This window comes from Camponotus vicinus, unplaced genomic scaffold (assembly GCF_025532165.1).
Source record: "Camponotus vicinus isolate PSW18456_S1 unplaced genomic scaffold, iyCamVici1.0 SCAF_1, whole genome shotgun sequence".
Classification (NCBI taxonomy): domain Eukaryota; kingdom Metazoa; phylum Arthropoda; class Insecta; order Hymenoptera; family Formicidae; genus Camponotus; species Camponotus vicinus.
In genome coordinates, this window is record NW_028141945.1 from 31,121,747 (window position 1) to 31,136,336 (window position 14,590).

Here is a 14,590-nt window from a genome sequence, read left to right on the forward strand (position 1 = left end):
ATTTTATATCCCGCGTTCCGAGACACATCAATGGCGGTTCTTTTGTCAATCAAACGATGAGTTTTCGAACCCAAGAATCTTTCTAGAGATTTATTCCCTAGATCGAAGAGCGCGGAGAATTATCTCTTTCGAACATACCCAGATTTATTTATTTTGCAAAAAGAAAAGAATCTCTCTCTCTCGATGTAGTCGTGTGCGATTTCTGTTTATCAATAGACACACGGTCAAAAAACGCAGTGCGGTCGTGCTCGATGTCGACATTGACGCATTGTGTATACGTCAAATCTACGTTTAGCTGCGAGTTTATACGTAATTAACTTCATAAATCAGATATCAATTAATGTTAATTCACGTAGAAAATCATGGCGAGACTGTCAACATCGAAGGACTCCTCCGCGATCATCCCCGCCGAATCGTGTCCCTTTTTAAAATGATCAATCATGTGGACTCGATTAGATCCGATTCCTCGAAATGAGCTCCAATTTGATTACCGATCCGGCAAGGATCCTCTCCCTAATCGAGGAACTGTGCGATCTACCATATACGGAGGTGCAACGACGTCTGAACAGATATGTACGTAATATAATTATAATCGCATCATATATATACAATTGGATCCTCATGTTGGAGTGATCTTTGAATGATCGGCACGGCACGAGTTTTCGCGCTGATTGACCAATAGTAACGTATCTTGAATGATCATAGTCGTCTGCTAGAAATGACTGGTCAAATGCGATAGAATAATCGCCTATTTTTTTTTTTACAATATATTTACGATTCAACTTATGATTGCAAATAATTTTTTTAATGTGTGATTCATATATTCCTTATTAATCTAACATTGTTTTCTTTTAGGTGCAGAATGCAACAAATGCAAAATTGGTCTTTCTCATATCAATACTAGTGGAGTCTGAGGAAATGATTATTCATGTGATTGGTGAAGAAATTTTGGACAGAGAATTAAGATTTCTTGTAAGTTTCTTCTACAAAAGTTTTATAAGAATAAAGGATATTAAAAAAGTATTTAAATAATTTAAATCAATTAATCACACATAGAAGTATTCTGTAATATAGGGAGCAAGAAAATATTCTTTTTCCATTAATAATTTGTACGTGTAACATTTAGAAACACATTTGTTATTTGTTATGTATCATTGTCACATTTCATTGTATCATAGCCAGCTATTAAATTTACTGAGTATTTTAAATTGCTCGCAGGCACTTTTGATAAGATTATTTTTTCAAACTGTTCTTTTTTTAAATTTTAATAACATGATGTTTTTGCATAAGATAAATATCATCCTTTTAAATTATTTTATATTTATTATCTATATCAAAATAACTTGTTTTATATGTTATTTATAAAAGTATATTAAGTATATTTTATAATATACTCTTTAATTAAATATTACTTTTTAAAAAAAGTAATATTTTTAATAATATATATTTTTTATCCAATATATATTTTTTGTGAATATGTAAGAGATATTATTTTATGCATATTATTAAAAGTAATATTTTTAATAATATGCATTTTTTATCCAATATATATTTTTTGTAAATATGAAAGAGAAAAATTTGTTTTGCAGATGCCAAATAATGTTTTGTATGAAGCTGTGATAAATAAATCATCATCAGTTTTGAGTGTGGCAAAACTTGATGAAGAGTTATTGAGATATATTAATAGAATAACAGATGCAACACCACAGTCCCTCTTAACAATCCCGATACAACATCCTTTTAAACATTATACAGTTTTGCTTGTGTGCCTGGTAGATTATACAGATGGAGATGAAGCTAGACATGCTTGTACAGAAATAGTTCAAGAATGCTTTAGGTATTAAAAGAAATAAATAGCATATTAAAATTTTTAATGGAGATATATGTCTAATACATTTAAAATGAAATTCTGCAGGTTTTGTCTCGGATATTTGCTTAGTTCATTACGTTGCTATGAAGAAACTCGCATAAAACAACAATGTCAAAATTTATTAGCTGTTTCTAGGAAACTCTTCACACATTTAGGTATGATAATTAATTTTCTAAATATATAATCTATGTATTTTTCATTTAACTTTTATTTCAAATTTACAGGAGATTTCTCTGATCTCTTGCGTGAGATTATGGCAGAAGTCAGAAAATTAACAAATGCAGAAAGATGTTCTTTATTTCTTTTGGACCCTGATCAACAAGATTTGGTTGCAAAAGTATTTGATGGCATCTCCACAAACGAAGTAGGCATATTTAATTTCATACACAATGATTGAGAATAATATTCTATATTAATATTCTATGCTAATATTCCATATAAATAATTTGTTTTCCAGACTGTAAATGAAATGAGAATTCCTATTGGGCAAGGTATAGCTGGTCATGTTGCAACTACTGGTAAATTACTTAATATCCGAGACGCCTACAATCATCCCCTTTTTTATCGTGGTATTGATGAGGCAACAGGTTTTAAGACTAGAAACATCTTGTGCTTTCCAATACGGGATGAGAAAGGCATTGTTGGTAAATTAGATATATATTAAATTGGTTGTATAGAAGTATTGTAAATTAAAATAGATTATGATAATAAGAATATGAAAATTATAAATATTATATAATATTCTCATATTTTAGGAGTGGCTCAACTGTGTAATAAAATAAACGGCTTGTATTTTGATGCCTTTGATGAACAGATCGCGACGGCGTTTAGCATTTATTGTGGTATATCTATAATGCATAGTATTGTTTATAAAAAGATGCAGGATGCTCAAGCTCGAAATAAGCTTAGCAACGAAATAATGATGTATCACATGAAGGTGTATATTTGTTATAATACATTTTTTAATTATATAATATATAGGATAATTATTGTGCGCTCATAATAGAAAATTTATTTCTAGGTAGAAGAATCTGCTGTGCAAGCATTATTGAATTGCAGAGATGATCACAATATTAAAGATTTTAATAAATTCCACTTTAGTCCAAGGAGTGTACCTTACAAACATATGCCTTGCTACACCATTAAAATGTTCACAGATTTATCTTTCCTTAAGTATTGGAGAATTAAAATATCGACACTTGCAAGGTATTAATATGATATACTATATAAATGTATAATTTATTTAAAAAACTATACAATAACTTAGTAATATTTTTCGTAGATTTATATTATATGTTAAGAAAGGCTACAGAGATGCGCCTTATCATAATTGGACACACGCATTTTCTGTGGCACATTTTGCATATTTATTAATAAAAAATATGCAGCTTATTGAGGAAAATTATATGACACCTTTACAAGCTTTGGTGTTTCTTGTATCATGCTTGTGTCATGATATAGATCATAGAGGAACTAATAACTCATTTCAAACTTTGTGTGGTACTGTATTAGCGAGTCTTTATAGCTCAGAAGGATCTGTTATGGAGGTAAAACAGGATATTTTTTATATAATATTGAGTTAAATTTTTTTATATATTTAGTTTAAATTAAAAATAAACTTATTTTTCTTTTTTTTTTTAATAGAGACATCATCTAGCTCAAACAATGTGTATTTTAAACACTGAAGGCTGCAATATATTTGAAAGTTTGGATAGTGATGATTATAGCAAAGCTTTGGATTTGTTAAGGAGCAATATACTTGCAACTGATTTAGCTTCCCATTTTCGGAGCATAAATAAGCAAGAGAAAATGATATGCAATAAATATAACAAAGATGACGCAAAACAACAAAAGTTATTATTTGAAATGCTTATGACTTGTTGTGATCTTAGCGATCAAACCAAAGATTGGAAAGTTTCAAAGAAAACAGCAGTAAATATTGTTTGTTCATTAATATTCGAATTTTTTATAGACTTGTAGCCTATAAATAAATTATAATTTTCTATCAGGAACAGATATTTGATGAATTCTTTTCACAAGGAGATCTAGAAAAGAGTATGGGCAATGCGCCTGTGGAAATGATGGATAGAGAACGTGCGTCCATTCCCGATCTCCAAATACAATTCATTACTAATCTAGTCATTCCTCTTTTTACGTGAGTGTATTTAATAATGTTTCTTTCAATTTTATATATTTTGTTTTCATTATATTATTTCATTTTGTAGTAATTTGTCATTATTATTCCCATCGACACAACCTTTGGTCCATATATTAGAACACAACCGTTCACTATGGGAAGTGGCTAAGACTGTATTTCAAAAATACTCCATGTCTGGAACAAAAGGAATAGACATTTTGCTTGATCCCAACTTTGAAGATGAGGTACTTAAAACGTGTGCTCAAGGAAGTCAATGTTCCATGGAAAATTCTGATGAGTGCGGAGGAAGCAAAGAGTGACACATAAAATAATATTTGAGAGAAAGAAAGAGAGAGAAAAGATTTAATAACATTCAACTTCAAATTTTACTGTAAATTTTAATGTAAGAATTTTGATAACAACAAAATGATAACAAAAACATTTCATTTATCATAATATTATGCAATAAATATAATAAATTTTTTGCATTTTATACTATATAAAAATCAATTTTACAGATTGATGTGGGTTTTTTAAAAATACTTAAATTTAAAGCAATTAAAAATCAAAATGTGATTTTAAAAGCAATGAGCTAATTCTATTTAGATAATTTAAGTATTTGAAAAAATAAAGGTAAGGAAAAACTAAAATCATTTAATGTATATTATACACTGCCACTTTTAATAATGTTTATTGCACATTCCACTATGGAAATAATATAAATATAAAAAATGTTAATCCTGATATAATTTATTATTTATTGATATATACAGATCGAATATTTATTGCACATTGCATTATCAAAATAATATAAATTTAACAAATGTTGGTCCTGATATAATTTATTATTTATTGATATATGCATATAGATCAGATATTTATCAGTGCATATATGTCATATTATTATGAATAAATTATATGTAAATAATTACAATTTATCCAAAATGCTACATTTTACATTTCATAGATATCATATCATTGATGACAGCAATTTAAGTATGATGTGAATTAATTAAGAAATAGTGCTGTGTTTATACATTAAAAATGTATATATGAATAATTTTAATATTATACATATATGAATATCATATAAAAATAAATTTATCAGGTAATAAATATAATTCTGAAAATTTATTCTCTAGTTTTCATTTTTAGACAGTTTTGATATTTCTTTGGCATTATAGTGCAGAAAGTATAAATCAAAATAAAAATTAATGAGGAAAGTGTAGAAAGCATGAAGATTTGTTACAGTGGCACAGTGTGGCATTCTGAAATATTAGGAAATTGTTAGGCGAATATAATCAAGTTGGAGGTAGCACAACTAGAAAAATTACCTATGCTAGCAAAATTACCTAGCTAGATTATCAACAAAATGGCTGCGTTCAGCAGAAAAAGCTGCTTTGCAAACTGTTGTAAAATTCGTGAGCCTGATTGGTGTATACTCTTAATTTTGACTGAATCTAAGAGCATACACCAATCAGATTCACGAATTTTACAACAGTTGCAAAGCAGCTTTTCCTGCTGAACGCAGCCAATGCCATCGCTTTCAGAGATCATGAAGATCTAAAAGCGGGCGGGAGTGCCTCGTTTGACCACGTTGAGATTGACAACAGCCAATTATATCGACCTGTGCCTAGGGTAATCAGCAACGATTGACCAATCAGAAAGTCTTATTTTGAATTGGCTAATTGGCAACGTGGTCAATCGGGTGTCACCCAAAGCGGGCCATGACACCTCTCTTCTCTCTGCTGTAAATGACACATTAGTGGCCAATCACTGTTCTGTTTGTATATGACGAAACTTGGTAAGCGACCGAGAGATGCCGGGATGTCCGTTTTCAGTCTTATTTCTGGTTATATTGGGTGCATTCAGAAGCACAACCGCTCACTGAACGGCTAAGTAGCAATCGAATGTGATTGGTCAATTCAAATATAGAAACCAATCACATTCAATTGCTACTTAGCTGCTCAGTGAGCGGTTGTGCTTCTGGATGCACCTATTTACAAATTAGAACATCATATAAAAAAAATGTGAAACGTTTTCATACCGCGAGAATCACAAGTTTTTGTTTAGACTGATATCATAGGTTATATATGAATAAGATGTCTAGCGAAAATGTGCTGTTTTTAAGAGGAAGTGGAAATGTATGTATATAAAAAATGTATTCATGGGAAAATACATATAGAGACAAAGATCTTTACTTTTATATCGAAATTGGGTTTATCTTTTTCTGTGCCTTGGTTTAGTATGTAGTCTCTTTGAATATATTCTATAACACTTATCTAATTTTAAATCTCAAAAAATATATATATAAATTGAAAGGGAATAGAATAATTAATCCCTAATAATTTAAAAAAGTTTAACCTTAATAATTTTAATTTGATTATCAAATACTTAACTTTGTGGAGATAAAGTCTATAGCAATTAAACAAAAATAATTTGTAGAAAAGTGAAGATGAAGATATTTGGGATGATACAGCATTAATACAAGCATATGATAAGGCTGTAACTTTGGCCAAGGAGGAAGTAGCGAAGCGCATTGCTATGGATGTATGCAGTCAACAGACAACACAGAAATCGCAAAGTTCTAAACATATGAATCATACAAAAAAGATTCCCACGGTATGACATTCATATTTATTATCATCATTTATGATATAAAAGATAATACAGAGATTTGTATTTTACTGCTATATTATAGAAATGGAGTATTGGTACCCCTTGTCGTGCAGTTTATTCAGTAGATGGAGAAATCTACGAAGCTATCATAATAAAGATTCATGAAGAATCTGGGATATGCACAGTGAAATTTGTTGGTAATTATTCTGTATTAAAGTAATATTATTTTATTCTAATATAGTATTTGAAAACAAGTAAAAATATTCTTGCTAATTATATTAAACTAATATTAATACTATACTATCCAATGTATCCAAATATTAATACTATACTATCCAATTATATCCAATGGATGCAATTTGTAATGATAATTACAATTTACTGTTTGTTGCAGGATATCAAAATGTAGAAAAAGTAAAGCTGAGTTCTCTTCTGGAATCAGAAGGATTGCAAAGTCAGATTGCTCAGCAGAAAGATGCATTAGCACAAAAAGCTAATGAAGAGACCATAAATTCCGATACATCTGCTTATTCGTCTCAAAATTCCAAACAAATCAATGGTGAGAAGATGGATTACGATATGGAGGATTCCAAGCCTTTTAAAAATAATTATATGCCTGGACCTCCATATTTCAATTCGATGGTAGATGCAATGCCACCTGCACCACCTTTACCACCACAATTGATGGCTAAGTAAGTTGATAATTTAGAAATTAAGTATATATATATATATATATATATATATATATATATATATTATATACATATATAAAACGCAACTAAATAATACTTACTTACAGATTGCCTGAGAATGATGCAGATGCATTATCTAGTATGTTGATGTCATGGTACATAAGTGGATTTCATACAGGTAATTATTGAGATGTGTTTAATTTCAATCTGTTGATTTTTATTTATCTATCTACTTAATGTACTATATAATAGAGAGTATTATAGTATAATATTTTCTTAATAGAGTATTGTTACTCAATTTTTCTAACAAAGTATTTTTAAAGTCAATTTTTCTGTACCAAATATGTTAATTTTTGAATCATAAATAATTGATATTAAAAGTTTTTTTTTGCTTAGAAAATTAAAAAATCTTTATTTCCAATCTAGTTTCCAATAGGATTTATTTTAATCAAATTGTAATTTAAAGTTTAGCTAGAAGAAATCTACTACTGATTTAAAAAAAGATAGTATTTAATCTTAAATATTTGCTATGGAAAAAACGACTTTAAAGTAATCAACAAATATCTCTAATATTTTTAATTATATAGGTTATTATCATGGATTAAAGCAGGCTAAAATCAATCAGCAGAAGAGAAGAAATTGTCAATAAGTTGTTTTTGGAATATTATCTTTTTATAGGATTTAACAAAAAAACCTTTTACATTACACATTGTATCAACAAATTTGCATTAATAAAATTCTACACTCTTATATATCTTTCAGATAAAAATATTTATTCATATCTAAATTTATCATTAATGAATGCTTAAATGATAAAGTAAAATTTCATTATAAAAATTTATTTAATTATTAAAAATTTCATACCATTTGCATATTGCAAAAAAAATTAATTTTTACTATTCATAAAAATATTCAAAGTATCATTTTTCAAACTTTTTGAAACAATGTATTTTTAGATGTGTTAGGAAAACAAACTCTGACATTCATGGAATATATATATAATATAAGAATATTATTCCCAACTTCATAAGCTAGATAATTATATTGTAAATAGATTAATTAAAATCTTATGAGAGATATATCTGAAGATATTTATAAAATATCTATTTCACAGGAAAAAAATTGAAAAATAATTATTATATATCTAATTATTATACATGATCTGTTTATTGTACATGTTACACACAATTGCTTTCTTGTTATAATTGTGATTTCAGCTTTCCTGCTATTTTTCTATTTACTTAGAAGAACCAAATTGTTTATGCCATTCCATATATTGCGCATTTATATGCTTGGTAGTGGGTTTCACATTGTGTTTTGCAAATACAAAGTGATTCATTGCACTGATCAGACCGTCGTTCTGAATATCGCTCACAGAAATCGCTTTAGTCTCGAGATTCTCCCAAATAGGTCGTAACTGATTAATCCATGCTTCTTTGCACAGCAGTTTCAAATCCGCGCAAGAATATCCCGCGGTTTCTTGCGCGAGTTTAAATATTTCCGGTGAGTAGTGTAGATCGGCGCGGACATAAAATCGTAATATTTCTAATCGACTATCTTCGTCGGGTAGATCTACAAAAATTCGCTTTTCTAAACGTCTCAATAAGGCAACGTCTATGTTCCTAAAAAGAATATAAAAATTATTTGGAATAAGATAAAAAAAAAATTAAGATTAGATAAGATAAAAAGATTCTTGTGGCAAATAATTTTCTGAATAAAAACATATCACTGTGCTGTTTGAAAAAATCTTTTAGATATATTTAACATTGAGTCATTTAATTTAACTATGTAGATATGAAAAAATATATTTTTGATGATTAATTTGACCTTTTAATCTTTTTTTTAAATCTGTCAACAAGATCAAATTGTCAAAATTATTCTTGTGTAATTGTTTTTTACTTACCAGGGAACGTTTGTAGCTGCTAATAATATTACATTCGTATAATCCATTGATAATAATCCGTCCAATCTGGCGAGAAGTTCCGCTCGAAATCTCCTAGCAGGTTCTGAACTCGACGAGCCGTAGTCAGTATTATTCGTGGTTGTCCAATCGATTTCATCAATAAAGATTATCGTAGGCGCATAATGTTTAGCAAGATCGGTGAGTACCTAAAATTAAAAAAAATTCTTGATTTCTTTAATTTTTTAGGAACATCATAAAAGCCATCAAGAAATTAATTAATAATTACTGATTATTATTATTATAAATAATTATATTAATATTAATTAATAACTACGGACCCCGGGTTTTACAATTTTAATTGTATTTTTTTTATATTTTTTATTATATTATTCTTTTAATTTCGAATAATCCTTCTCATAAGCATCTATTATAAATATCTAAAATTCTGACATTATAAAAACAGAATGCCTTAAAAAGTTAAAAATATCTTCTCTATCAATATCTAATGTACCTTATATTTTACTTACGCGAATATATTTTTCGGAATCGCCTCTCCATTTGCTAATAACGGAGCTAGAAGTGATATTAAAAAAAGTTGATTGACATTCGGTGGCGACTGCTTTCGCGAGCATTGTCTTGCCTATTCGAAATGAGAGTTTTCTTCGTCAATTTTCCGCTAATCGTCAAGTAATTTCGCGATTACATACCAGTTCCTGGTGGACCGTATAACAATACACCTTTGCAAGAACCGAGTTTCCCGCTAAACAGACTTGGATATTTCATAGGATACAATATAGCTTCTTTTAATAATGTTTTGCAATTCTTTAGTCCCTTTACGTTGTCCCAATGAACGTTCAATTTCTGTTGCACAATTTCCTGTGAATTATATATTATCTTACATCGCTCTCTCTGTTCATGATTATTTTATACTCTTGAACGAGTATATTATAAATGTTTATTCTGTAATATAAAACAATGCTCCCAGTTTCACTATCAACTGGAAATTTAAATTACCAAATAAAACCCATAACACGTATATACACACATTTTACAAAATATTATATAAGTATGATCGATGCAGAGAGAGAGAACATCATTTCCAATATTTTCAAGTATATTTGATATTGATATTGATATTTAATGAATACACATAAAATTAAATTAAATTTAAATTAAATGCATTTATATTTAATGAATACATCACACATAAAATTAAATTAAATTTAATTTAATTAATGAAATATAAATTGATATATTAAATTGATAATTGATATAAATATGGTTTAAGACTGATCTAACATATAATTATCTCGTCTGTTTCTTACTCGTGATATAATATCGGCAATTTCCTTCAATTCGGAGCCGAGCGGATAAAGATTATCAATAGATTTTAGTAGTCTTTCATTATCGGTAACAATTTCATCGGATATTGATCCTTGTATAGCAACTCGATCACCACTTTCCGTGGGAAAAATTGGCGTCACCGTGATACCGAGATTCAATTCATTCCACGCGGATTGTTTTTGCGCAATTTTACTTCTTCCGATATTGTTACATTCCTCGGTGAGACGACCATCCTCTTGTTTCGAATTAGGAATCTTTGTAATTTTTTCTTTTTTATTGCTGCTCTGCGAAAGATCAAAATTTAATCCGGAAAAATCAGAAGCCTCTTCGAAAGATTTAATAATGAAAATTGTTAAAGTACGACACGACGAATATACAAATAAATTTTGCAAGAAGAAACGCTGATAAAGCAAATTAGTAGGTATTAATCTAACAATTTATATTTTTATTACATTTATATTTTTTAAAGTAATGTTATATTTTATTACTTTTGGGGAGAAATCTCTTTCAACCTGAATGCAAACTTATTTGATATTATTCTCATATCCAATAAATGATCAAAATTATCGCGCTGCATGTTAAATATCTAATATTTTACATCATTTTACTTCTCCAAATAATTTCTGTATTTCTTACACATTTTGTGTCACGTTTGCGATTGCTTCCGCCTTCTTGCATAATTTCGGATACCTGTTGTACTTGGCATGATAATAGTCGGTATATTCAAGAATAATAGTCTCCAGATCGATATTATCGCATACGTGAATGTCTCGAGACAGCTGAGCTTCTTTGACGAGACTCTCCGCGGTATTAGAATATCTATAATGTCGATATAATTTAATTCTCGTAGATAATTAATGATTTTATACAATTATTATGTTTCATCTTAATAAATTTTGAATTGCGATTTGAAATTCATTAATAATTGTAAAAAAACTTTGCTTCCATTTTTAAATATTAAAATATTTCTACATGGGGCGAAAATAATTAAATAACGAAGATTGAAGAGACATATTGTCTCATTCGTTATTCTTTTTGTATTTAAATTTTCACAGTAACATAATAAAGTTTTTATTACATTAATAAGATGATAATTTTAGTGATAAATTTTCGACAGTACGCGATAAATATTTTAAATATAACTGCTTACCCTTGTTCTCGTAAAAAAGCAGTGATAAGATAAATAAGATGGCGCCGACGCTCTTGGCCACGTTTCTCCTCCTGATTAATCAATAATAAATGTATTATAATTTATATATATTTTTCTTTTGAGTTATATAATCAATAATAAATGTATTATAATTTATGTATATTATAATTTATATATATTTTTCTTTTGAGTTATAATTATAATGTTACGATTGATTTAGAGATTATTTCAATTATAGAAATGGAGTGAAGGGAAAGAAATATTACAGCTTTCGCGCTGATGTCAATGTCCTTTGATATTTATAAATTTATTTTCTCTAATAATTGTTGTTTAATGTTTATAGATTTCTCTAATAATTGTAAATAATCTGCAAGTTCTTTTACCTTGATATTTTTGCGCACTGCAATTTCGTTTATTTAACACAGAGAGAATTACTGTTGCAATGTAATTTTAAATCATTTATTTCGAACGGATCTACAGATTTTGTCTATATATTTATCGTGATAAAAGGATAAGCGATTTAAATATATTTTGTCACATCCGCGATTGAGAATCGAATTAACCGTGGAACGATATCGAATTTAAATTGTAAAAGAAATTATTCTTAGCCTCATGATGCATTTATTCCCCATCGAAAGATGTATCTTAATTTTTTTACATTTTCTCTATTTATAAAATCTTGATATAATAAGTCACAGGATGTGCAGTAATTAATCTTTCAATCCATTATCTTCGCGCCGCGTTTATTAAGTGCTCGAATCTTGATACTCGAATGCTTTTACAATGCGTGTAGAAACCTAATGATATTGGTTTCTTCAAGATACGTGTGACAAAAGTTATAATACTGGAAGATCTATTATAACAATTGGAACGTATATGAAACTAATATGGAACTCTCGCATTCATTGAGTACAGAAATAAAATGGAAGAAGCATTCATATCGTAAATAAATTTCTCATGTAAAGCATGTATTTATTATTCAGTAGCACTAATTGAGTTGCGACAGAATGTAACGTGTGCTACGGTTCTAAAAATATATTCACACCCTCACCTTATCCCTCGCCAAGTGAGCAGCACGTCCGGCGGTCGCGTTCAATGACAGACAGTCGTTCATGTTGCGGAAAGTGACCGAATATCCCTTTTTCGGCAAAAATCGACGTTAATTAATCTTCGATGTGATAGCCTTTACTTATACTTCTTTGGTCGGTACGTATTTGTTTGAAGGATATGCGATCCTACGGTCGTCATGACGATGTCGATGCGGTGCGGCGCGTCGCGGCGCGGTTGTCAATAGAGGTCAGAGAATGGCGGGATAAAATTGCGGAAATGGAGGTAAATCGCAGTCAAGTGATGATAAATGTAAAAGAGGATGTAGGAAAGGACATACGGTAATTGCGTCGGTGTTTTGTCTTGCGTATAACTGCGTAATTCGGTTCATTCGTTTTAATCGCGCAAGTCTCTAGTCTCTAATACTTCCTTCATTGTGAATTGGCGAGATTCCGTCCTATGAAGTATCCGAGGATAATACATCTGCGTCGCTTTTCTTATCCGCTCACGCATTTCTTATTTCGGAATAAACATAATATATATATGAATTAATTCTCGTGGGATGTAATAAATTTCTTCCATAAAAGTGTCGAGTTATTAATGAAAATACAAAGGAAATTCTTCTTTTTAATAAAGTTTAAAAGAATTTGATTTAATCAACTTCCAGAGAATTTCAGTTGATAGTCAATTAGTAAGGTATTTAATAATGAAATTAAAACGTTGTAAAAAAGAATTGGGGAATGAGTTATTAAATTTTCATCATCAATTTCAAAGAAAATTCAAGATTCATTCACAGATTAAAAATACGTGAGATAATTTTGATATATTTTGTATTAGTCATTAAAGTTTTAATATGTTTCGTTAATATATATCTGTTTTCTCTCGCAAAATTTCTTTAATGCTGTTTTTTTTAAATGAGATTTTATTAATCGATTCAGTGCTCTGTTTTATTCATATTCTATTATAGCACATATTTTAAAGCTATTTCAATATTGCAATCTCTACTATTATTTGGGAAAATCAAAAATGCGTTTTCTTCTAATAACGATGCAACTGATAACGTTGATAATAATTACGTTATTACCACATTGGAGAGTTTAATAGGATTGTGTTGTACGTTTAAATATAGTATCTTAAAATTGTGCTTTTTTATATAATTATATTTTTAAATATATCTTGAGATATATGAAATATATGTTATACGTTTAATTCAATTTATAATAATATTGAAACATTCTCTTTAAGGGAAATAATTAAAGTTATAAATAAATGCGAGTATTTATGTGTAAACTTTAATTATTATTAATATAAGCATTTTGCTTAATTTTACTACTAATATATAGAATTATATATGTATATTATCTTCTCGTCAAAAAACTGATATTAAAATTCAAACTGCGAATTATGTGTGATGACATTCTGTATATTAATTTGCATTAATTAGGAAATTAGTGATTTATACATCCCACTTTTCGTATTTAATTCAACATTTTATCACATTTGAAATATAATAAATTTTATAACAATAATTTATAACATAATACTCTCTCTACTCGAAAGAGTAAGTTTAATTTCAAAAAGCACGAATTTTATTTTTCCGCGCTTAATTCAATTCAATATATCAAATATTATAAATAAATTTTCAAATGAATTCAAATGAAACGTGTATACACTTTGCCTGCTTATCTGATATCGCGAAATTTGCTTCACCATCGTTTTATTATCGCAAAATTTAAATTGAGAAGAGCACAAATTCGATGATTGCGACGAATGCGCTTTTTTGACGATGGCAACGGGTGCGTTGCGCTTCCACAGGGGGGGCTTCGTC

At 28.8% G+C, this 14,590-nt stretch overlaps 3 protein-coding genes across 6 annotated transcripts; 2 read left to right on the top strand and 1 right to left on the bottom strand.

The window, feature by feature from the left end:
- Positions 1-159: 159 nt before the first annotated feature.
- Positions 160-4,815, top strand: LOC145960209 (cGMP-dependent 3',5'-cyclic phosphodiesterase). Of its 2 annotated transcripts, XR_014435300.1 has the most exons (13): positions 160-573; positions 856-972; positions 1,590-1,837; positions 1,916-2,025; positions 2,095-2,234; positions 2,328-2,514; positions 2,626-2,807; positions 2,892-3,076; positions 3,153-3,417; positions 3,515-3,802; positions 3,880-4,025; positions 4,096-4,410; positions 4,526-4,815. XR_014435300.1 is itself a non-coding variant. In XM_083079478.1 (12 exons), exons 1-12 carry the CDS (start codon positions 472-474, stop codon positions 4,325-4,327), a joined length of 2,202 nt encoding a protein of 733 aa, XP_082935604.1. In that variant the 5' UTR covers positions 160-471; the 3' UTR covers positions 4,328-4,500. The 2 variants fall into 2 exon arrangements, 1 of the variants encoding a protein (XP_082935604.1); XM_083079478.1 differs by lacking the exon at positions 4,526-4,815 and having other exon boundaries at positions 4,096-4,500.
- A 1,151-nt stretch (positions 4,816-5,966) lies between these two features.
- Positions 5,967-8,068, top strand: Smn (survival motor neuron). 2 transcript variants are annotated; one of them, XM_083079520.1, is made up of 6 exons: positions 5,967-6,252; positions 6,453-6,629; positions 6,709-6,823; positions 7,021-7,318; positions 7,426-7,496; positions 7,906-8,068. In XM_083079520.1, the coding sequence occupies exons 2-6, from the start codon at positions 6,552-6,554 to the stop codon at positions 7,965-7,967; spliced, it is 624 nt and encodes a 207-aa protein (XP_082935646.1). In that variant the 5' UTR covers positions 5,967-6,252; positions 6,453-6,551; the 3' UTR covers positions 7,968-8,068. The 2 variants fall into 2 exon arrangements, with proteins under 2 accessions (XP_082935646.1, XP_082935636.1); XM_083079510.1 differs by having other exon boundaries at positions 5,967-6,151.
- A 251-nt stretch (positions 8,069-8,319) lies between these two features.
- On the bottom strand, positions 8,320-13,285 carry LOC145960217 (katanin p60 ATPase-containing subunit A-like 2). 2 transcript variants are annotated; one of them, XM_083079486.1, is made up of 8 exons: positions 12,767-13,285; positions 11,716-11,786; positions 11,202-11,384; positions 10,547-10,844; positions 9,929-10,097; positions 9,749-9,861; positions 9,222-9,427; positions 8,322-8,940 (listed from the first exon to the last, which is right to left on the bottom strand). In XM_083079486.1, exons 1-8 carry the CDS (start codon positions 12,827-12,829, stop codon positions 8,556-8,558), a joined length of 1,488 nt encoding a protein of 495 aa, XP_082935612.1. In that variant the 5' UTR covers positions 12,830-13,285; the 3' UTR covers positions 8,322-8,555. The 2 variants fall into 2 exon arrangements, with proteins under 2 accessions (XP_082935622.1, XP_082935612.1); XM_083079496.1 differs by lacking the exons at positions 11,716-11,786; positions 12,767-13,285 and having other exon boundaries at positions 8,320-8,940; positions 10,547-10,849; positions 11,202-11,374.
- Positions 13,286-14,590: the final 1,305 nt, after the last annotated feature.

Excerpts from the sequence above, each read along its gene's own strand:
- LOC145960209 (XM_083079478.1), top strand. The coding sequence starts at position 472 with ATGAGCTCCAATTTGATTACCGATCCGGCAAGGATCCTCTCCCTAATC. Across the intron at positions 1,838-1,915 it reads ATAGTTCAAGAATGCTTTAG|GTTTTGTCTCGGATATTTGC; the intron begins GTATTAAAAGAA and ends GAAATTCTGCAG. Across the intron at positions 2,515-2,625 it reads GGATGAGAAAGGCATTGTTG|GAGTGGCTCAACTGTGTAAT; the intron begins GTAAATTAGATA and ends CTCATATTTTAG.
- Smn (XM_083079510.1), top strand. The coding sequence starts at position 6,101 with ATGAATAAGATGTCTAGCGAAAATGTGCTGTTTTTAAGAGGAAGTGGA. Across the intron at positions 6,824-7,020 it reads ATGCACAGTGAAATTTGTTG|GATATCAAAATGTAGAAAAA; the intron begins GTAATTATTCTG and ends TGTTTGTTGCAG. Across the intron at positions 7,497-7,905 it reads CATAAGTGGATTTCATACAG|GTTATTATCATGGATTAAAG; the intron begins GTAATTATTGAG and ends TTAATTATATAG.
- LOC145960217 (XM_083079486.1), bottom strand. The coding sequence starts at position 12,829 with ATGAACGACTGTCTGTCATTGAACGCGACCGCCGGACGTGCTGCTCAC. Across the intron at positions 11,787-12,766 it reads CTCACTTGGCGAGGGATAAG|GAGGAGAAACGTGGCCAAGA; the intron begins GTGAGGGTGTGA and ends TTGATTAATCAG. Across the intron at positions 10,845-11,201 it reads GCAAACGTGACACAAAATGT|CAATAAAAAAGAAAAAATTA; the intron begins GTAAGAAATACA and ends TTCGCAGAGCAG.